At 35.9% G+C, this 23185-nt stretch overlaps 2 protein-coding genes and 1 pseudogene across 2 annotated transcripts; 1 reads left to right on the top strand and 2 right to left on the bottom strand.

The window, feature by feature from the left end:
• Window positions 1–99: 99 nt before the first annotated feature.
• On the bottom strand, window positions 100–4770 carry LOC130467714 (uncharacterized). The gene has a single exon (XM_056836316.1). The coding sequence runs from the start codon at window positions 4768–4770 to the stop codon at window positions 100–102; it is 4671 nt and encodes a 1556-aa protein (XP_056692294.1).
• Window positions 4771–7364: 2594 nt separating this feature from the next.
• On the bottom strand, window positions 7365–8558 carry LOC130467713 (uncharacterized). Its single transcript, XM_056836315.1, has one exon. It carries the CDS (start codon window positions 8556–8558, stop codon window positions 7365–7367), a length of 1194 nt encoding a protein of 397 aa, XP_056692293.1.
• Window positions 8559–10063: 1505 nt separating this feature from the next.
• On the top strand, window positions 10064–22129 carry LOC110796130 (CLP protease regulatory subunit CLPX1, mitochondrial-like; annotated as a pseudogene).
• Window positions 22130–23185: the final 1056 nt, after the last annotated feature.

The following is a 23185-nucleotide window of genomic DNA, read 5'->3' as shown; positions in this document are numbered from 1 at the left end:
ACGAAAATACTTATGCTTTAAAACTAGGATTATATACATCCAAAAAGACGCCATAAATAACCTTGTGAAGCCTGCGTCGCACCAAAAGAACGGTCCAAATTAGTTGTTGGTGACAGAATTGATCTCCTCATCGTCTTCAACTTCAACAATTTCTATATCCTTTGGAATTGTTGAACTACCAACAACAAATGGAACAAAAGCCTTTCCTTTACCCTTTTCAGTATTGCTCCCATCCTTTCCTGAATCTTTATCCTGCATCACCTGTTTGATAGTAGAGACTATGGAACCGAAGACAATTTCTGTAGCTGAAGAAGTCTGAGCTATATTGTTGTTTTTTGCTGCATTTTCTTTTCTTGCATTGCACATTGCCCGAACTTGATCCCGGGCATTTCTTCTCATCTCCTCTGCATATGCTGGATTTGCTTTTTCAAAATCCCCTTCATATTCCTCTTTTGCACAAGATGGAATGATGTAGTGAAGCTTATGTTGCACCACCATAATCAAAGAGTGAGCTGCCAAAGCATGAGCAACTCTATTATAGGTCTTTGGAATGTGAGAGAAACTAATGATCCAGTTTTCTCCCAAAAGCTGAGTAACCTCTCGAAGAACCGGACCCAATTCATGATGAGTATGATCTTTCACTTTATCAAGAAGGAGCTTAAGATTCAAAGCATCTGTTTCAACTTCTAACTTATCAATTAAGAAGTTCTTTGCAATTTTTAGGCCCTCTCTCAAAGCATAGAGTTCAGAAGCCAAAGGAGAATGAACCCTAAATTTAGTAGAGAACCCAACAAACCAGGAGCCAGTGTGCCTTCTGAAAACACCTCCTCCTCCTGCCACATTTCCTGATTTCCAAGCACCATCAATATTTAGTTTCATATATCCTTCCAAAGGTGGCATCCACTGCTTCCTAATAGGGGGAAGATTCGTTTTGATATCTGTACTTTTACCCTGCAAAGCCAAGTTAGTAGAGTTCCAGTCTATAAAGAAAGAGTTATAAAGAGAGAAAGCACTTTTCATTTTGAGATCAAAAACAGCTTTGTTTCTAGAGATCCAAATATGCCAAATAGCAACAATAAATATAACTTTCCAAGAAGCAGAATTATGGAGATTGAAATGAATCCAATCCTTCCAACTTGAATTATAAAACGCACAGAACTGGAAATGTTCAGTGTTCCAAACCCTCTGAAAAATGAAGGACCACAGAACACTTGATTGGGGGCAATCCCTAAAAAGATGTAAGTGATCCTCTTTTTGCTGTTGGCACCTAGAGCAGATAGGGCTAATATTTGGAATTCTTTGATTTAAAATAGCAGCTACTGGTAATATTTCATGACAGCAATTCCAAAGAAGCATTTTGTATTTGTAAGGACATTTTATTTTCCAGATAGTTTTCCACGGAAAGCTAGAAAAAGAAGTAGGAGAAGGATCATGCAATTGAATATGATAGGCAGATTTAATATCAAAATCACCATTTTTTGAGTATTTCCATCTTATAAAATCCTCTTCATCCATATTATTTGAAAGGGGGTAAGCTAGAATAAGATCCTTAATATGAGTAGGAAGAAGATGTTGAATCTCATCAAGATACCACTTTCCATTTCTAATGATTCTATTGACAAACCAATGGGCTTTCAACTCTGGAATTTTAATATCCTCAAGGGTATAAAGAGGTGCTTCCCCTACCCAATGATGATACCAAATAGAAGTGTTCCTACCATTACCAATTCCTATGATTAAACCCTTTTGAAGAATATGATTGCCCCTAAGGATATCTCTCCATAAGGGAGAATGGTTGTAGTTAGGCATAGAGTTTAAAAGGTTTGAATTCTTTAGATACTTCTCCTTTAAAATTCTTACCCACAATTTATCTGGTTTATCAAGAATAGTCCATCCTAGTTTTGCCATAAACGCCAGATTCCAATCCTTCAATCTTCTAATTCCCAACCCTCCAATATTAGTAGGAAGAGTAACTTTATCCCAAGCTAATCTTGCCATATAATTACTTCTATCCACCTTGTTCCAAAGAAATTTTCTACAACATTTTTCGATAGCATAGGTAATGTTGGAAGGAATTAGAGAAGTTTGCATGGCATAAAGAGGAAAAGATCTAAGGACTGATCTAATTAAAGTACAACGTCCAGCCATATTCAAAAGCTTAGCTTGCCAACCTCTTATTCTATCCATCGTTTTATCCAACAGACCTCTGTAATTATTAATTTTTAGCTTATGAGGTCTAATATCCACCCCCAAATATTTACCAAAAGAGGAAGAAATCTTAATGCCATAATTACCAGCTATGTCTCTTCTTATATTATGATTAAGGGATTTAGGAAAAATAAGAGTTGATTTGGTGAGACTTAATTTTAACCCTGACATATTCCCAAATTGTTCCAATACAGACATTACTACATTCATATTATCCACCGAAGCATTACTAAAAAGAAAAACGTCGTCCGCATAAAAAACATGAGAAATTTTAATATTTTTGGTCAAAGCTATAGGTTTCCAATGACCCTGAGTAACCAAATCCTCAATCATAGTAGAAAGTCTATCCAAACAAAGGACAAAAATATAAGAAGAAAGAGGATCCCCTTGCCTAATTCCCCTGGAAGGAGTGAAAGGATCACAAATTTCTCCATTCCAAAGAACAGAAATAGAAGACGATGTAATACAAGACATGATCAGATTAATGAGAAGGTTTGGGAAATCAAAAAACAATAAGGTTTCTCTTATGAAATCCCATTCTAAGCTATCATAAGCTTTCGTAATATCCAATTTTAACGCCATAATTTTATTCCTCTTTTTTGCTTTATGAAAATGATGAGCCATTTCTTTGACCAAAATAACATTATCCTCTATTCCTCGTCCCTTGATAAAACTAGATTGCAACGGACTAATAATCCGATTTAAAATAGGCTTGATTCTAGAAGAAATTATTTTTGTGATTAATTTATAAATAGTGTTACAAAGCCCTATGGGCCTAAATTCCGTAATAAGGGATGGATTAGCAATTTTCGGAATTAGGGCTATATAGGACTTATTGATCTCCTTAGGAACTGAACCACTCCTAAAACAGGAAACACAAAAATCATAAATGGTTGTTCCCAGATTGTTCCAGTGTTTTTGGAAGAAAATTGGTTGGATACCATCCGGGCCAGGGGTTTTAATAGGGTCCATAGAAAAGAGATTATGTCTAACCTCCTCTATTGAAATCATGATGGATAGATCTCTGATTTCCTCCTCAGTAAGTTTTAGATTGCTTTTGTTATTGAAAATAAAATTGCCCTGAATATGCTGAGAAGTAAAAAGACACTGAAAATAAGAAGAAGCCATATTTTTTAAAAGTAATTGATCAGAGACCCATTCATTTTGATCATTTTTTAGGGTTAAAATTTTTCCTTTTGATTTTTTAATTTTTGCTATAGTATGAAAATATTTCGTATTATAGTCAGCATATTTACGCCAATTAATACCCGCCTTTTGTGCCCAAATAATTCTCTCCTTTTTATATATATCATTAAGATTAGTCAAAAGATCAGCTTCTAAATTAACAAGAAACCGAGAGTACTTTTTACTAAGAGCAATTTGTATTCCTTCAATTCTAGCCATAATGGATCTTTTTTGTTTATTGAGGTTCCCAAAGATATTATGATTCCAGTTACGAATAGTATTTAAAAATCTATTCCTACCATTTAAAAAGTCATTGTTAGGAGGTTTCCAATTTTGAACAAAATAATCAGAAAAATTTGGATGAGATAACCACACCTCTTTGCATCTAAAAGGGAACGGGCCATTCACAGCACAATTATCCAAAGAAACTAAAATTGGAGAATGATCAGAATGAATTCGAGGGAGATGATGAACCTTAGTATGAGGAAAACTGTCCAGCCATGGAGAATTGGCTAAAGCTCGGTCCAGACGCTCCTGAATTAGCTCCATTCCATCTCTAGCATTAGTCCAAGTGTACTTACAACCATTATAGCCAATATCCACCAGCCCCGCATCATCCATAAAGTTGATCAGATTACGGCCTTGCGTTCCTCGAACTGGTCTCCCTCCCATCTTTTCAGATTGAGAAATAACTTCATTCATATCCCCTACAACCAACCATGGGGAATTAGGGGGTGGCAAATCAGAGCGTAATTGATCCCAAAATTGGCCCCTTTTAGCTGGATTACTAGGTGCATGCATTGCAGTGACTAGGCCCTCCTTACCCAAATTCTTGAAATGGAATAATGCATGAAAATGATGGTATTCCGCGTCAAAGAGAACCAAATCAACTGTATTTCTCCAGAAGACCCAAATACCCCCCCTTGTATTCACTGGACGCACAACCCTGTAGTCATGAAATTTTAACTCCATCATCACCTCTCTAGCCCTACTCCCATCTGCTTTAGTTTCCAGAAAAATAAAAATTTGCGGATGTTGATTTGCAATAATATCCTTTGCATTATCCATAAACACATTCTTATTTGCACCACGAACATTCCAAATACACAATTTCATTTGGGGATTGGGTTTGGGAAGAGCTGTATTGATCAGAATCGGATGATTAGGATTCCAAGACTGGCGAATCAAGTAAATCTCCCAATCCTTCCAAAACTGCTGGACTCCCGTCCGATGAATTTCCTCCAATCTCACCGGAGTCATATAAGTGAATATCTGTCTTTGTTCTAGCGGTGGATTCCAATATTTTGCTTTCACTTGCAGCCCCACCACCTCCTCCGTCGTCTCGTACATGGCTATAAGGCGATCTTGATGCCCCATGTCTTGACCTCGTGTTTCTGAATGCAAGGGTGTGATGAGAACCCCTCTTGGTAGCTGCTGTAGTGTTTGTCTGCGAGTAATCTGAGTTCGATTTGGAGGGTTGAATTCCCAACTCTTTCGATTTGCATGGAGTCTTGGTGTAATACCCAATACTTTATAATCTTATAAAATATATTTTATTATCAAAAATGTATTTATTTCCGTTTTTAGTTAGTCTCTTTTAATATTTTCAGAAAGTTTAAAAACGTTATTTTAAAATTAGTAGGACTCTTATTACGAGTAACCCCTTTAACAATAACCATTTACAGTGAAATACACTTGGTTGGTAAGGCATCTTAGGTAGGATCCCCTAAGGTGGTGAACATATTGGTGGTACGACACAATGTGTCTTAATATTTTGGTCGAAGCTAACTAGCACGACCTAGGCTTAATCTACTCCTTTGAGTTAAAAACACTCACTGGGGGTGTGCACACTTAAGGACTAAGACCTATTTTGGTGGTTACACCCATTAGGGTGGTAGTCTCGAACTACAATTATGGTGGAATTATCTTGTTCTCTTACCTCTAAGTAATTAATTAACTGTTAATTATGGACTGAGTGCGTGTGCTTGTTACGTGCTATTTGTGCATGAAATGTTTTTAAGATAAAATGTTTTCCAAAGTAAGAAAAAGGTTTTCGAAAATGTTTTACAGGGTGAAGTAGTACTTACTCAATTTCCACTGATTTGTGGTTTCCCTTCTGTATATGTTTTTCCAATTTACAGGTATGCGTGGCACGTCCTGAGCGACCGTTTCACAACAACTAGTAGCAAGTTATTAATAACGTAAATCACCTAAAGACAATCAGTTGGGTTTTATTTAATTCAGTTTGTAACTATATTTTGGGTAGTTGGTTTAAGTTATTTAATTATGACAATGTTGGTTTATTTATAAAGGTTGGATTATTGATGGATAATATAGCCTTACATTTGGGTTGTAACCTAAATGTGGCGGTAATACCCTTAATTTATTATTTTATGCTTCCGCTATAAGACCTAAACAGGTATGGAAATTGGGGGTGTTACAAAATGGTATCAAGAGCCTAATCGCTCTTTGGGATTGACGCAGAGATCTTCATATCTCAGCGTTTGAGTTGTCTAGGATTAAAATGAGTAATTAAGAGTTAAGTTAAAAATTATAGGACAAGTTGTTTAATTGAAGAGACTATCTCTTTTTACGTGTTAGCTATGTGATTCTTGTAATGAGTCTATATGACTAGTTTGAGTTCGAGGACAAACTCCGTTTTTAAAGGGGGATAGTATGTAATATCCCTAATATTTTATGTAGCAAAAGTTCAAATTTGGTATAATTTTTTTATTATTAAAAAAAAAAAAGATCTTTAGCATTTGGAACTAAAGTAAAGTTTTTCTAAATTAAGTTTCAGGGACGAAACTTTTTAAAAAAGGGTAAATTATAATACCCTGTATATTTATAGCTTTAAGTTTCGAGACGAAACTTTTTTTTAAAGAGGGTAAATTATAATACCCTGTATATTTATAGCATTAAGTTTCGGGACGAAACTTCTTTTAAGGGGGATAGATTGTAATACCCTAAAATTTTCCAAATTTAAGTTTCGGGACGAAACTTCTTTTAAGGGGGATAGATTGTAATACCCTAGAATTTTCTAAAATTTTCCAAATTTAAGTTTCGGGACGAAACTTCTTTTAAGGGGGATAGATTGTAATACCCAATACTTTATAATCTTATAAAATATATTTTATTATCAAAAATGTATTTATTTCCGTTTTTAGTTAGTCTCTTTTAATATTTTCAGAAAGTTTAAAAACGTTATTTTAAAATTAGTAGGACTCTTATTACGAGTAACCCCTTTAACAATAACCATTTACAGTGAAATACACTTGGTTGGTAAGGCATCTTAGGTAGGATCCCCTAAGGTGGTGAACATATTGGTGGTACGACACAATGTGTCTTAATATTTTGGTCGAAGCTAACTAGCACGACCTAGGCTTAATCTACTCCTTTGAGTTAAAAACACTCACTGGGGGTGTGCACACTTAAGGACTAAGACCTATTTTGGTGGTTACACCCATTAGGGTGGTAGTCTCGAACTACAATTATGGTGGAATTATCTTGTTCTCTTACCTCTAAGTAATTAATTAACTGTTAATTATGGACTGAGTGCGTGTGCTTGTTACGTGCTATTTGTGCATGAAATGTTTTTAAGATAAAATGTTTTCCAAAGTAAGAAAAAGGTTTTCGAAAATGTTTTACAGGGTGAAGTAGTACTTACTCAATTTCCACTGATTTGTGGTTTCCCTTCTGTATATGTTTTTCCAATTTACAGGTATGCGTGGCACGTCCTGAGCGACCGTTTCACAACAACTAGTAGCAAGTTATTAATAACGTAAATCACCTAAAGACAATCAGTTGGGTTTTATTTAATTCAGTTTGTAACTATATTTTGGGTAGTTGGTTTAAGTTATTTAATTATGACAATGTTGGTTTATTTATAAAGGTTGGATTATTGATGGATAATATAGCCTTACATTTGGGTTGTAACCTAAATGTGGCGGTAATACCCTTAATTTATTATTTTATGCTTCCGCTATAAGACCTAAACAGGTATGGAAATTGGGGGTGTTACACTTGGTCCCACCGAAATTGGAGAGTGAGGGTCCACTGAGATGCTGAGGTTGAGGGTCGTTGATGATTCTCCCTGATACTTCAGCGAATTGAGAGTTGTGATGCTGTTCCTCAGCTCCTCCCAGGTTGATTTCTGACCCTTGGTTATCTTGCATGCAGTGTCTGGATAAGCTGGAAAAAGATTGAGAGTTCGTGGTGGATTCATTTCCCACGGATCGTCCGGCAATCTCGGTGGGGTAGTGACCGGTGTTTGACCATAATCTTTCCTCTTCCGTTGATCGGTCGGCCGTCTCTGATAGGTGGTTATTGGTAGTTGATTTAATTCCATGCATGTCGATTTGGGGGTTTGGTTTGGATCCATTGGGAGAACAGTAACTAGAAGGTGAAGGTGAAGAAGCAGAAGGAAAGGGAGGAATGGAAGAAGAAGACGAATTAAAAGATGGAAAAGGAGGAGAGAGATTGGAATTTCCTTGCCCACTCAGAACTGTATTTAATAGAGAAGCAGCTGAGGGAGTTGAAGGGTTTAAAATGTCGTCCTCCAATGGAGATGCTTCCATTTGCTTTGAGAATTGATCCACGTGTTGATCAATATCTTTACTCTGTTCAGCTACTTTCCTTGGGGAGGTGGGTAAAATATTTTGTTCATTATTATTAAGATGCTGTTGCTCTTCTGAATGTTGAGTGGATTTCTTTGATTGGGCAGAAGGAACCAAGAGATTGTCTTTCCCATGTTGGTGAACAATGCCCGAAAAGTTTTTCGAGCCATTAAAAGTCACAGATTTATTTTTTCCATAGTCATTTATTCTAGCGTTATTAAAGGCTGCTCCTGGGTTTCTTCCTCTGGAATTATCCAGTTTATGCTTACTATGATAATTACTCCGTTTATTCGTAACTATTGTCCATGGGCCATAATCTTGATTATCCCCAAAATCCTCCCCCTTATTATTTATGGTTTCTATATTTGGATTAGCATTAGAATTTGGCTGAACCGTATTTTCCTTAATATGACTATTATTGTCGGTCTCATTATTCTTATCTGGAAAACAAGTACTTCCGAGATTACAAAATTGCTTAACGTGACCTATTTTCCCGCATGAAAAACACAGCATATCAATATTTTCCCGCATGAAAAACACAGCCCCCATTAGCCTTGGGTAAACATAATTGATTCCAAGCTACCAGTGCTTTTCTTGAATGTTTTGTTCCTCCTTTCCATGGATAGTTTCTACAATTTTTCTAAACCTCTTTCAACATATTCATTCGTTTAAATTCAACATTTATTCATTTACTTTGTATAGTTTTCTATAAATGATTGCCTAATACGAGTTGTATCACACTGCCTATTAGCCTAGTACATTGTGCATTCGGGTGTATGTAGAGTAATGTGGACTATAAGGTGGTTCACTAGGACCACTCTCACCAATTAACTAAAATAAAAAATAAAAAATTCACCACTATCTCTCTACCAGTTTCTTACTTTTCCACATAATTTTTCTCACAAATAAATATTGTGTAAAATTTCATTCCACCACTGAACTAAAAAAAAAAAAAAAACAGGTTCACTGCTCTAATATACTTTTACGGAGTAATATTCTATATACCCCACCACACTTTCTATCTACCCTATACTCCACCTATTTTGTATTTTGTTCATTTATTTATATTAATAACTTCTAACACTTAATTAAGGTAGATTGTTTAATTTATGTTAATTTTTATACTCCCTCCGTTCTTGAATATTAGTCCCTTTTATAATCTAAGACAATCCAACTTATGTACACTTGTCATATAAATCTCAATAGAATTGAATCTAAACCAGGTGAGTAGGAGAGATAAATAATTAATGAGGCTAAATGTTTACTTGGGAGTGAACAAGTGGATCATTTGGATATTGACAAGGGTACAATGGGGATAAATATTGCATAAATAAGAAAATATTCCAAAATGGACTAACATATAAAAACAACTCAATACGAAAAGAAGACTAACATTCATGAACGGAGGGAATTTTTTTTTTTTAATACTCTACATTTTTATCTACTTAATTTCATATAAGGATAATTTAATAATAATGGTTTTATTTATTCACGTTAATAGTGATGTAATTCGTATTATTTACCTTAATGTAATTTACATTTATTAATTTGAAAAATATTTAATTAATGTAAATACCATAAAGGAACATACCTTAATAAAGCATACCATTTTTTCGGATAACTTGAATGTTACAACAACTAAAACATATTATATTATTATGCCATAAACTAAAACATCATAAGATTATATTACGTTAAAAACATCATAGAACCAAATTTAAGTACGATAAAACAAACAGAAGCACTAAAATGACAACTTTTCTTCGGCACATGAGGTTAATGATTATGACTGTTACGCAGTCTGCGTTTAAATAGCTTTCACAACCAATATTATGTGCTTTTGTATTTTCTTGTTTCTTCTTCTCACCTCCAAATCACAACCTTAAGATTATGAGTCCAAACTTTTATCACCTGGCCAAGCCTTATTTGGTGTACACTCGCAAATTGTAAGACCAATTTTTTGCAAAATACGTAACTAACTTAACTACCACTTTTAATTTAGGAAAGTTCTATCAGGGGGCTTTTATGTCTTTCTCGTTAAAAAAGGGAGTCAATTTTTCATTCTGCACAAAGGATTTCTGCAAGCGGGAACTCGGGAAGATAGGAGAGGAAAAAACGAGGGAAAAAAAATGCAGAGCTCTTATCCGCTTTCTCTCTCCTACACTTCCGCTTCTTCTCCAATTCCATGCAGCTCTTCTCCTCTTTCTCTCTCCTCCAAGACTTTAAGACCACCATTTCACCAACCTTCATGGTTTCTCAGCTCCAAAAATGTCTCGCTTATTCCGTTGCACAAGGCTGCTGGGGCAATCTGCGGCGCTGCGAATCCTCATTTCCGGAGACCGGAGGAGGCGGATTCAAGCGACTTCTTCACCGTTGTTCAATTTTCCGGCGAGCAACCAAGAGAGGTGCAAATGGGGCGGCAATTTCCCGAATTATCGGAGAATTAAGGTGGAGGTGAATTGCCCTAAGTGTTCTAAGATAATTGATGTTCTATTTTCTAATAATGATATTCATCATCAATTTAGTGCTCCTCCTAATTCGTTGATTGTTAATGGTAATGTTGGTGGTTTTGATTGTAAAGCGGTTTGTTTTTGCCCTAATTGTAAATCTGAATTTGATTTTTATCCCTTCAAATTGGCTCCAGTTCTAGGGAGTTTTTTTGAGATTGGGAGCTGTGTTGATAACATTATGATAATGGGTAGAAATAGTGAATTTGGTGATGATAATGTTGATAAAATTAAGGATACTGAGGATTATAAGATTCCTGTGCAATATTGGGAGGCTGTGAAGAATTCATATATGGGTGGTGGTGGTGGTGGTGGTGGGAGTGATGGAAAAACGCCTCCGAAGGTTGGAAATGAAATGATGGTTCACAATCCACCGACTCCGCCGTACATTCCGGGGGTTTATTATTCAAGGGGTAATGGTCATGGTCACGGCCGTGGTGGTGGAAAGGGGAAAGATAGGCGCAATGGGGGAAAGGAGAGTGGTCAAAATGTATGGGGAGGAGCATATTTAGGGAAGTATTTGCCTACACCAAAGGAAATTTGTAAGGGATTGGATAAGTTTGTCATTGGACAGCCCCATGCTAAAAAGGTTTGCTCTTGACTGTGAGCTTATTGATTTAGTTTTTAAATTGCTGCTGTTTGGTTTAAATTTTTGTCTCTTTGAGCTAATAATATTTGGTTTTATACTCCGTAGCTTAGAATAACTTCAAACTTGTATGGTGGAATTACAACCTTGTTTTCTGTTTGTTGATGAGTAGTAGTGTTCATTTGAGATAAAAAACTAAAGATGATACTCCCTTTGTACTACATTGCATCTTTTGCACACTTGACATGGGGATTAAGAATGGTGAATAGAAAGAGAACAAGAGAGTGTAGGGTGGGAGGAAGATATAATAACGAAAGAGAACAAGAGACTGTAGGGTGGGAGGAAGATATAATAACAGTGTGTACATCAGAATTGAAAACTATGGTGGAATTACAACCTTGTTTCAGTGTTTTATGCTTGTTGACGAGTAGTATTCATCTGAGGTAAAAAAACTAAAAATGATACTCCCTCTGTACTGCATTTTTTTGCACACTTGACATGGGGATTAAGAATGGTGAACAGAAAGAGAATAAGAGAGTGTAGGGTGGGAGGAAGATATAATAACAGTGTTTCCATCAGAAAACTACAACAAAAAGTTTAGTACGTTGTATTAAAAACTATAAGAAGGCATTTGTGAATCGTGCAATTAATTTGGGATAACCAATACGGACAAGTGTACAAAAATTATGAGATGGGGGGAGTCCGTGGTTTCTTTGTCTGTAACTATATTGTGCCACAGTAAATCGCACCATTAACCTAGTGCTTGAAATGAGGGTCTCATCTAGGGTGTAGTAGAAAGGTCAACTGAGTAGAAACACTGTTTTTGTTTGACCGTTTCATCCTTGTATACCTTTGTACTAGTGGTAATTATTTCTCGGTTTCTTGAAGAAGTTTTTGTGGCTTTAAACCGTTAGAGACCTGTTGTTTGACATTAGTAGTTCTCATTTTGCAGGTCCTTTCTGTGGCTGTCCATAACCATTATAAGAGGATTCAACATGCTTCGTTGAAAGGGTTTGTCCCTAAAACCAATCCCATTTTTGTTTCTCCCTATCAAGATTTTCATTTCTTTTTGAGTTGCAAAAACGCATGCAAGTTTTGAATTTTAGTAATTTCTTATTTCTTAGGCTATCTGTTATTGGTTTATTATGTTTTTTTCCATGCTTATGTGATTCTGATACTAGATCAGAAGCTGAATTAGATGCTAATGAGGCAGAGGATGATGATGTAGAATTAGAAAAGAGTAATGTCATGTTGATGGGCCCAACTGGTTCTGGTAATAATTTGCGATTCCTTTTTATTATTATAAACATGAGTTTTTCTTGGCAGTTTCAAGTAGGTAGTAATTCCTACCTATATTTGTTGCTTGCCTTATGCAAAGCAGGAAAGACGCTTCTTGCAAAGACACTTGCTCGTTTCGTAAATGTGCCCTTTGTCGCTGCAGATGCAACAACGTTGACACAGGCAAGATTCTTTCTTTCACTCTTGCAGAAATGCAGAGTTGCAGGCCTTTAATTTGACCTTTTTACAAAACAGTGTCATGTTTTAGGTCCAGAATATGTTCAGTGCCTATATGCATGCCAGATGTTAAACATCAACCAAGGTACTGAGGTATTAAAACGAAGAGTCTGAATAACAAAGGTCAAAGGTAAAAGGAAAAGAAGAAGAAAATAAAGAAAAAGGACACTTCAGTTATGCTTACATCAAGAATAATATGAATGGGAAGCTAGCAGGTTTGCACACTGTATAGTGCCCTGACTTGCAAACTGGCGTTAGGATTGGAGTCCCACATACTCCATCCTCATGGTGCTGAACGATTTGTGATGTGTGCTTCGGCTGGCAGTATCTGTTAGCCCAAGGCATGGTACAGGGACAGCTAGATGCTTGTCAATTCACTCTAGTCTGGATTGTTCATATTTTCACTATAGTATTTTCACAAGTCTAAATGCATCACCCATCAAATATCACCAATCTGGATTGCTAGATGGCTAGATTTCTCTCAGCTCTTCTCGTCTGGCTCATTCATATATTTCTGTACTTATTGTTGGTTATCGTGGGACAGAATCGAGGATGACATAATTAGAGTCATTTCGATTCAATTCAACCCTAGGCGAGACAAGGACAATGGGGTGCATCCGAGGCGTTTGATGTGATACTACAAGGTGCACAGGGTGCACTCCCCATTAATCTTCTTTTTTATATGTTTGGTTCCTCCCTTTCCCCCTACTTCACTTTCTGTCCTACTTTTCTTGCCCCCCACCCCCCCTTAAAAACCAACCCTCAATAAAGTATTTTGCAAATAATGAAGTCCAAATAATCTATGGCTTTTACCATAAAAGTGTTCCTCGTGTGCTTGATGTATGATTTTCATCTTGCGGTTGGCACTCAACATCCTTTGTGGCTTGCGCTTTTTAAAACCAAGGTCTAATAAGTTCTATATTTTCTATTATGAGTGCTTCTTGGACGCTCTAGCAGTCTAGCGGCTCTAGCCTCTTCTTGGGTGCTAAACTGAAGTGTGATGCCTTTTTTTTGCAGTCTGGCTATGTTGGAGAAGATGTTGAGTCAATATTACTCAAGTTATTTACGGTATGGCTAGGTTTCCAAAATACAGAGTTCAAATCCATTCTTTCATTTTTTGGCTCATTTTGTTTTGCTTTAGTTACTTGCAGACTTATGTGCATGTTTTTTGAACTTCTGTTTTTCTAGAAGATCATTTTCGTTTATCTTTTATTTTTGGGTGCTGGTGGTGATGGTGCATATAATTGTGACTTGTAGTTACCCTGAATAGAGATGATGGAACCCCTTTAGCTCAAGACAATGGGATCACTGTACATTTGCTTTTATACTTTCAATTCTCCAACTTCATTGAGTTGCTAATTTATGTCCTATGGCCTATGGGTATATGCTGGAAAGAGTTCTTAGACTTCTTAAAAGAAAGTCAACACTGATTTTAACTTCTTGATGTAAAGTCTGAAAACCTTTAAAATTTCACAGCTTTTTGGAAGTGTTGGAAACTTGGAAAGTCTTTAATCTGGAAAATTGATAGGTTGTGTAAACCAAAAGACTATAGACTCTTTGTGAGGGATGCTCATGGACTGGACAATGGAAGTGTTAAGGCTAAAAGGGCTGCAAGATTGACCATTCGCAATTGAGTGTTGCTGGGTTAAAAATCCTCCACTCATCCCTTTGTAGAAAGGACGAGTAAGTTTGTGATGGGGTAAAATTTGAAAGCAAAAGAAAATATTCAGCTGGTTAGATAATCTCTGTGATGATAGAAAATTACCAATCTTATGCTCACAATTTTTTTTCCAACTGTAAGTGAGTTTATACATGTGTTGCATCTTAATGTAGCTGTTACATTGCAGAACAAGTTTCTTGTTTGCATATTCCCATTGAACCTGATTTCCACAGTTCCATGGCTCAATCTCTGTTGTTAGTCTTGTTACTTGTTCCTGTCTTTGATTTCTTTGATTATTTTAACTCTTGTCCTCTTCTAAAAAGCAAGCTCTTATATGGTCTTTATATGAAATTCCTAGGCTGCTGATTTCAATGTTAAAGCTGCTCAGCAAGGGATAGTCTACATTGACGAAATCGATAAAATCACAAAAAAGGTTTTTGAATCTCCCATTGATGTTTTTGTTGGGATAAACCACAATATTTTACGTATGGTAAGTGCTATACTATTTTAACGGGTTCGTACTCTATATGTTAATACAAGAGAAATCTGTGGACATACAGGCTGACCGCATGAATGTTAGCAGAGATGTCTCTGGTGAAGGTGTTCAGCAAGCCTTGTTGAAAATCCTTGAAGGAACTGTAAGTGATTGCCATGACTCTTTATTCAATTATGATTTATTGTGCCATGACAATCTTCTCCCCCCCCCCCCCCCTCCCTTCCCTCCTTTTTTACGACTCATCTGTTTTGTGACAGTCTTTATATTCAGGTTGGGCGCAAAGTTTGATACTGGTCTTAAAATGTTAATAATCTTTTGGAAGTGGATTGATAGAGTAAAAGATGAAAAAGGGTTGGGATTGAGAGAGAAAAGAGGGGAGAATAATTCAGTTGTTCACTTTGACTTATTAAAGAAATGTGAAGTATATTTTAGATTTTTAGGATTGAGGCGATGGAGAGAGAATAAGGATTGGAGGGGTGCAGAGAGAAAAGTGAGAAATAATTATTTTCTTGAGACGGAAAGGAGGAAAAACACATACATGATCAGGTATAGGGCTTAGTTGAAAGTGATATATTTGAGATATGCAGTGGTTAGTTGCTTCCATATTGTCCTGAACGACCAAGATTATAAGCTTTTTATTGGGTTTAGTTAAAAACAAAATCATGCATCATTCATGGTGTTGTTGCCATAATCAAGGAAATATGCAGTCTTATATTCTTGCTGTGTGCACAGTCGGGTGTCCCTGTGTGCTTGTGTAGCTGTGCACATGCATTGATGCATATCTATGTTGAGAAAGGAGCGCGAAAAGTCCTTCTGTTGAGACCTCATTTTATATTGTATGTGCTATGTGAGTTGTCTCACATTGGAGAAGAGAAGACAAAATATCAACATCTATATTCAAGTTACTGATATAAAACTCCACTGTTCCTGTAGTAAAGTAGACACTGAGATGCTAGTCGTACACCTACAAGTTTTACTATCAAGTTTTCAAGCAGTATGTAGAATTGTAGAGCTTACCATTTTCCTCTAGGTCCACAAGTTTAAAACATTGTTTTCCAATCTTTCTAGAGTTCACTGTTATATAATTTGCCAGTATAAGATTTGGTGCCAGAACGCAATTCGCTACCTAGTTTTGTACATTAGGCGAAATTGTACCACTTTCATGTATTAAGTCCTCTTTTTCAGTTTGCTGGGGGATTAGTGAATTAAGTAACACTATTCTGGAGTCTGGATAATGCGAAGAGAAATAAATCCTTTATACCTGCTATTATGTTTTGAGAAACTTTCCTTTTTAGGAGAAAGGTTGAAATACTAAAATGATAGAAGGAAGAGTTATGTTAGGAGTAACTATTGCATGGTCATGTCATGGTCACCAATGCTCCCTCCCCCACAATAGTGGTTACCAAGTATCTTTTAGAGTTGTAGTTACTAATTATTGTGACTTGTGAGGGGTTGGAGCAGTGGTCTAAATTTTGTTTAGGGAGTTGACAGGAGATGAAGGTTGGGTGATGAATGAAATGGCCAAGGTGCTAACGCTGATGAGATTTCTTCTTCTGGTAAGGAACTATCTGCTCAATACGACAGTGTTCTATATATTTCTGTAGATTGCAGTGGAAATCTATTGCTACTGCGGGACCTTGGAATGTTACACGAGTTATTGAGAAGGAGAGTAGATAGGTGATTTTTGTTTTTTGCATATGGGTATACGAGTCGGCTTCAAAGTTCAAAGGTGCCTGCCTCTGCCCTCCCCCCTCTAATGAATTTACTTTAATAAGGGTTTATTACGAAGGAGAAGGTTAGAGAGGTTTTTCATGTGGATATAAGCGATGTGGTTACGATACTGCTGTCTTCCTCCAATCCTTTCCAACTTCAATAAGGTGTTCTGTTCGCACAATAGCACATGCAAAGGATTTATTTCATAGAAATAATAATAATAATAATTTATATGGAAAAAAATAATGAGTTCTACAAGAAGTTGTGGACCCCCCAATCTTATAGACTCTTAGAAGGATTTAAAAATAATACGAAGTGACTTTTTATTTTTTTGGTTGCACAAGAAGTTGAGATTATCTACATTGCAAAATGATAATAGCTTTTTATAATGAAAGAAATTATAAAATACTACTATTTTTTGAAGGATCATCTTTGAATATTAAATCTGGTCAAGTTGACATCTTGCCAGTATATTTCCTGTATGGGCTAATCATGCCTCTTTACTCAATTCAGTGGAAATCTGCCACTATTATCGCCAAATCTCTTGCTTATAGAATGTGTACACAATTTTCTAATTTGTGTGGTATTTTCTTTGATGTTTATGGCATTTATCTCTTTCTCAGATTGTGACTGTCCCTGAAAAAGGTGGAAAAAAGCCTGCTCGTGCTGACCCTGTTCAGGTACTTACAAGTGAGCTTTCTTATTTGAACGGTTCACTTTTCATACAATTTCATCATTTAATTGGCAGTGGAATTTTAGGATAATCTTTCTTTTCTTATTTAGACCAGGGGTTGGGTGAAGGCTTGGGAAGTGGTTGTGTAACATATGTGAGTAGATTCCACTACTGAATTGTTTATATAAGGGTATGCATAAAGAGCCATCATAGCAGGAAAAATAATTCAGAACTAAAAATGTATAGTAACGTTTCTAATGGAAGGGAATGATCAATTAAAAATCTGGTCGAGCCAATTTCAAAGCATTTTTTGCGCACTTGGAAAGTGGAAACACTTTTGTCTTCTCAAGAAAGGATTTCTGTTCAACTTCCATTTATCCGCTGAAGATGCTGTTGTAGGCTTCTAGAAGCTGAGCCATAGGAGCACAATGGAAGGAGCAGCTGTAAGATTGGGGTGCTTTACCGTATAGGTAGAGAATTAGGGCCTTATAGTAGTTTCATATGTAAAAAGTATGATACACAAATCTTCATTCTATAAAAGAATTTGCATATGCTTCATCTTTTAGTTTATATACCTTCTCATCAACCTGTCAAATCTGTATTCCTCTTTTAGTTCGCAGGGGTGGGGTTCACTTGTGCAAATATAAATATGGTCCTAACGGAGGAAAATCTGAAAATCAGGCTTCACCGTGCTGAACTTATCAAAACTTAGTTTTGTTGTAATTGTACATGTGCAGCCTTATTTTTCCTGAACTTATCTTATCTAAACTTACTTTTCCTGAAATAAGTGGAAATAAGATGAACATAATAGGGCCTTAAAATATACCTTTGATGAGTCATGATAACAGAGTTCGCTTAGCTTGAGAAAGTTTCATTACCTAGTAATTAGGTTGTTTTAGTAAATACATCAGTGAGAACATTCGCGCACTTTGAGTCTGTGTTGTGGTTTGAGACACTTCTCCATGCCAAAAAATGCACAAGCATACCACTTTGGCACCTTGACTTAATATTAAGAAGATGACTGCGCCATGTGTCGACTGTATAAACATAGATTGTCATTGTTTTCTATCCATGCTAATTATTGCAGTAAGTTCTAGGTTGGAAGTCTTGCCTTATTATCACTGATTACGACAAGAATGAAGGAAGGGGATAAGAAGTGAATCTGAATAGAGATGTGTAATTCCACATAGTACATTAGGTAGTTGGAAGTTTATGGGATTCATTTTGCTTTAAGATCACGTTTCACGTTTATTCAACCATTAATTTTGATCAATTAATCAGAGTTTTGGTTCATTTGCCTTGACTCATTTTATCTTTTACCGCATAGCCCTAAACTCCTTAGGTTACTCGAGATTGGGTGATATTAGGTTTTGGATTGCGACGTTTGTTCAAAATCAGGTATTGGCTATCGGTCCAATCAATTTTTTTCAGGTTTCTTCTTCAGCATAAGTGCGTACTGCGTAATGATAAGATTGCAAAAGCTTAGTAAATTGCCATGCTCCTGTTATGTTTAGTCAAATGTGTAATGCTTGTTGTATTTTTTGTATTGTTAATGATAAACATCACCCTTTCCACCGACCTGCCCCTTCTTTTGGGTCTCTCTGTGATGTGAATTCAGGCTGCTTCATAGTTCACAAGGAACATTAACTTTATAGTGCTCTACTAAAATCTACATAATGTTTTATTTACCTTCATTTTGCCAATTGGTGTTTTGCAGATTGATACCAAAGATATTCTATTCATCTGCGGTGGTGCCTTTATCGATCTGGACAAAACAATTTCGGAGAGGTATTGTGCTATGAACTATGGTATTATTACTGAGAAGGGCATCAACTGTTACGGGGAAACCATTTGAGATTTTCTTATTAATTTGATTATTGCCAGACGACAAGATTCTTCAATTGGTTTTGGTGCACCTGTCCGGGAAAACTTAAGAGCTGCTGAGGGGGTAGTGCTGTGGTGACTTCAGCTTTACTTGAGAATGTGAGAATCTACTCCCTGTTACACTACAAAGATTTGATTCTTTGTTACCCATTCACAATTCCAAGCTTATGATTGCCTTGAACTTGAACTTTATGATAAGAATGAACTTATTAGCATCTGTTTTAAACGTTTTTTAGTTTCTTGTGGTTGGACTTTCTTTTATTTAGAAATAATCATTCTATATTAATGTTAGGTTAAAAAAACAACCCTCTTATTTTCAGGTAGAAAGTAGTGATCTTATTGCCTACGGCCTCATTCCAGAATTTATTGGCCGTTTTCCAATTCTGGTCAGTCTATCATCCCTGACTGAAGATCAACTTGTTCAGGTAATGTTCCTCGTGAGTTGTGATATCATATGATGACGTTGATTTGGGTGAATGATTACATATACATAAAAGGACAAATAAATTATTTGAGAATATATAGAAAGCTCCAATTCTGTATTAGTTGACAGTTGACAGTTGAAGTTCAAAGTTTCACCTGTTTCTTCCTTTTCAAAGGTTTAAAATTGGCGTTTCTGTAACATGTTGGTTAGTATATATATTTGCTTATATAAAACAAACTATGTGTTATTATGTAACTGTAGTCAGATTATCCTCTGTATATTTTCAAACTATCAAGTTTTCATAATTTTTGCTAATATGTAATTAGAGATACTAATGTCAAGGCTGTACATTCACAAACATGAAAGCTAAACTGTTGCAAATTTAATGAAGTAGAGGAAGTACGTTTGAATCTTGATAAGTAATGGAGACACCAAGGGAGTGTCAACCGTCTACAAAACAAGGGATATGGACAAAAGTACTCTTACCCTTAAGCCTTCATGAAGCAATTTATCTACAAAATCAAGAGACGTCAAGTATCACTCAGAACCTAATACTTTACTCCAGCTTTTAAGGAGCTTGAAACTTTGATGAGGGTAGGTTATCCCATTAAAATCTGTTGGTTTCTTTGTTTCCAAGACTCCCTACCACCAAATTGCAAGCAGAACCATCCTCCATACTTTAACAAGTTGACCTCTCTTTATCCCTCTCCTATGTTTATTAGCTTTTCTTCTTCACATGTAATATTTTATTTTTTTGAAGTACTTTCAGCTGAAAGTGATAAAAATGTGCACCCAATACTGAGGCCACTCAGCCTTAGTCAGTTACTTACTTAGTTGTGTATATATATTTTGTTGGTTGGATTTTGCAAATTATTGATGTGCACTGACTTAGTGGGTTGTTACCTTGTTATGTTTTTCTATGAATATGCCATTTCAGGCAGCGGTTTTATAGATGACCTAAATTGTCTCTGCAGGTGCTTACTGAACCAAGGAATGCTCTTGGAAAGCAGTACAAGAAATTATTTTTTATGAACAATGTAAGATATTAGTCACTTACCTTTGCTGCCATCCTCCCTGTCTTAAACTTTTGAGCAACAGGAATAGCTCATCATAAATGATGCTGTATCTTGCATATTACTCCCTCCGTCCCTTTTCTTTGCCCAAATGGGGGTGTAGTGTGTGTACTTACTTTTTAGATTTTGGTTGGGAGGAGTTGATGAGAGAGAAAATTAGTCGGGGCAAATGCAGCGAATTACGAGTAAAGGGGTGGACCAGGTGGTCCTTCTTGGTCATTTACATTTTACAGTACGGGACAATCTTAAGGAGTTAAGGAGAGTAGGGGACATTAAAAAGGAAAATGGGGAAACAAAAAGGGACAGAGGGAGTATATCATTTTTCTCATGGAATTTGTACATACTTGAAAGTCTTGTATTCTGCTACACTTATAAGCTAATTAAAATCACAGTCTTGTTCTTCCGTCAGTTCCATGCATTGATTTGTGCATATCTGTTATTTCAATACTTAGGTGAAACTTCACTTTACAGAAAAGGCTCTGAGATTAATTGCCAAGAAATCAATGGTCAAGAATACTGGCGCTAGGGGTTTAAGATCCCAACTGGAAAGTGTACTTACAGAGGCTATGTATGAGGTATGTGGTTACTGGTTCATAGTTATATAAAGTGGCTACTAAAAACTGTAAGAACTTGAACTTTGTTATACTTAGGCGAATTCGTGTGTTCTCATCTTCAGATCCCAGATATGAAGGTAGGAAATGATGGGGTAGTTGCTATAGTTGATGAAGAGTCTGTGGGCTCTGTTAGTTCTCCTGGATGTGGGGCAAAAATTCTTCGGGAAGATGGTGAACTGCAACTCTATCTAGCTAATGCTGAACATGGAGTATGTTAATTTAACTTTCTTGGTGTTGTTGCTTTCCCATAACCATTTAACATTATAACTAGGGCTCTGTTCTCTGTAACCTATTCTTACTGAACTTAATTTTTGCTGAGTGTAAAATTTTGTAGAAGTTAAACTTACTCTTGCTAAACATAAATTGTTTTTGTGGCAATAGAAACAGGCCTTTCTTTGTAAACCTGTTCCCATTTTACAACTCAAAACTCACTCTCAAAAGTGGTTTTTTATGGGAACAGGTTTACAAAAGAAGGCATGTTCTATTTCCATAAAAAAAAGAAGTTATGTTCAGCAAGAATAAGTTTAACTTTTACAAAACTCAACTCAAAACTCATACTCTCAAAATAGATCAGTGTTTGTGATGGACAAAAGTGATTTCTTGTTCACCTGTCACTTGACTTATGCGCAGTCATTTTTGTTGCAGGAAAATGCTGAATTGGTGATCAAAGAGATGCGAAGGGGGGAAAGAGAGTTCATTCAGAGAGGCATTGGCGTATGATTAATGTGAATTAACTTTGTGGAAGACACCAAATCTAGGAATAGCATAGCAATACTGTCATTTTATTCCTTTTCACATTTATCGAGCCCTCTACACTTGACCGATTCATCGTCTACAGTGAAGATTTTCAAAAGATACCAAGTCATTAATTTCAATTTTGAATTTCTTAGGACCAATTGTACGTATCTTATTGCCAATTTGTAAGCATAACTGTAAAAATTCATAATAATATCAAAATATTCCAGGTTTCTGCAATTTTTTCTCCCCTTCCACCTCTTTCATTTGTGATAATAATGTTGGAGTGTGGAGGCATTATCAAGGCACTGTACTGTCTTCTTTTTGGAGTTCGGCTCGGCCCGGCTCGACTAGTGTCCAACCCCCTACAAGGCAGTATACGTTTTTCTTTTTTCATCGTTAAGAAACTTATCTTTTACCTCTTTTGACAACCTTCTGTTTCTACTCCCTCCGTCCCAAAATTATAGTCCTGTTTCTAATTTTGGCTATTAAGATCCCCAATTTCTCATGTACTATATTAATTAAAAATGTATTGAAAACCCCACCCATGTACTATATATTCCATTTTCCTATGTACTATTTTTTTTTTCATGTACTTTATTCTACTTTTTCATCCAACTCAATTATCATTTGTACTTTATTCTACTTTTCCATGTACTATATTCCATTTTTATTAAAACCCGTATTTTTTGTCAAATGGGACTATAATTATGAAACAGAAGGAGTAATATTTAGTGGGAAGTGCAAGTTTGGGACCCAAAATAAAAGGATACCATGTGTGATATGTGCTAAACTTGTAACCATAGCCACTTTTGATGTGCGCTTATTGAGATCCAAGCAAGGATCAATTTCCCCCACTTCCTACCGCAAGAAAAGCATAATCACGATTCACTACTCCACAATTCACGACTCAAAACTCATACTCTCAAAAAAAAGGTACAATATGGTCTCTACTTCATAATTTTCGCCAAATAACGGATTTTGGGAAAGAACTTTTGGCTCTAGCATATTTTTGAAAAATTATGTTAGACAAGCTCGATCGTTTCATGATCAGATGTAGATATTATATCAAGTTAATATGGTAATGTGAGAAAAAGTAAATTACATAATTTATAGAAAAATAAATCTGAAGAAACATGCGAATTCACTATATTTTAATTTGTTTTGCTAATTATTGTGGAAAATTATGGAAAATGGAATATTACACATGTTTAATTTAGTTTTCCATAGTTTTTCTATCATTTTTGAAGGGAAAAGTGTGGAAAATAAAACATGTAAAATATAGCTAGTTGATTG

The sequence above is a fragment of the Spinacia oleracea genome, chromosome 2 (assembly GCF_020520425.1).
Source record: "Spinacia oleracea cultivar Varoflay chromosome 2, BTI_SOV_V1, whole genome shotgun sequence".
Taxonomy (NCBI): Eukaryota; Viridiplantae; Streptophyta; class Magnoliopsida; order Caryophyllales; family Amaranthaceae; genus Spinacia; species Spinacia oleracea.
Note: the sequence above shows the minus strand (reverse complement) of the source record. Positions and strands in the feature narration are given on the sequence as shown.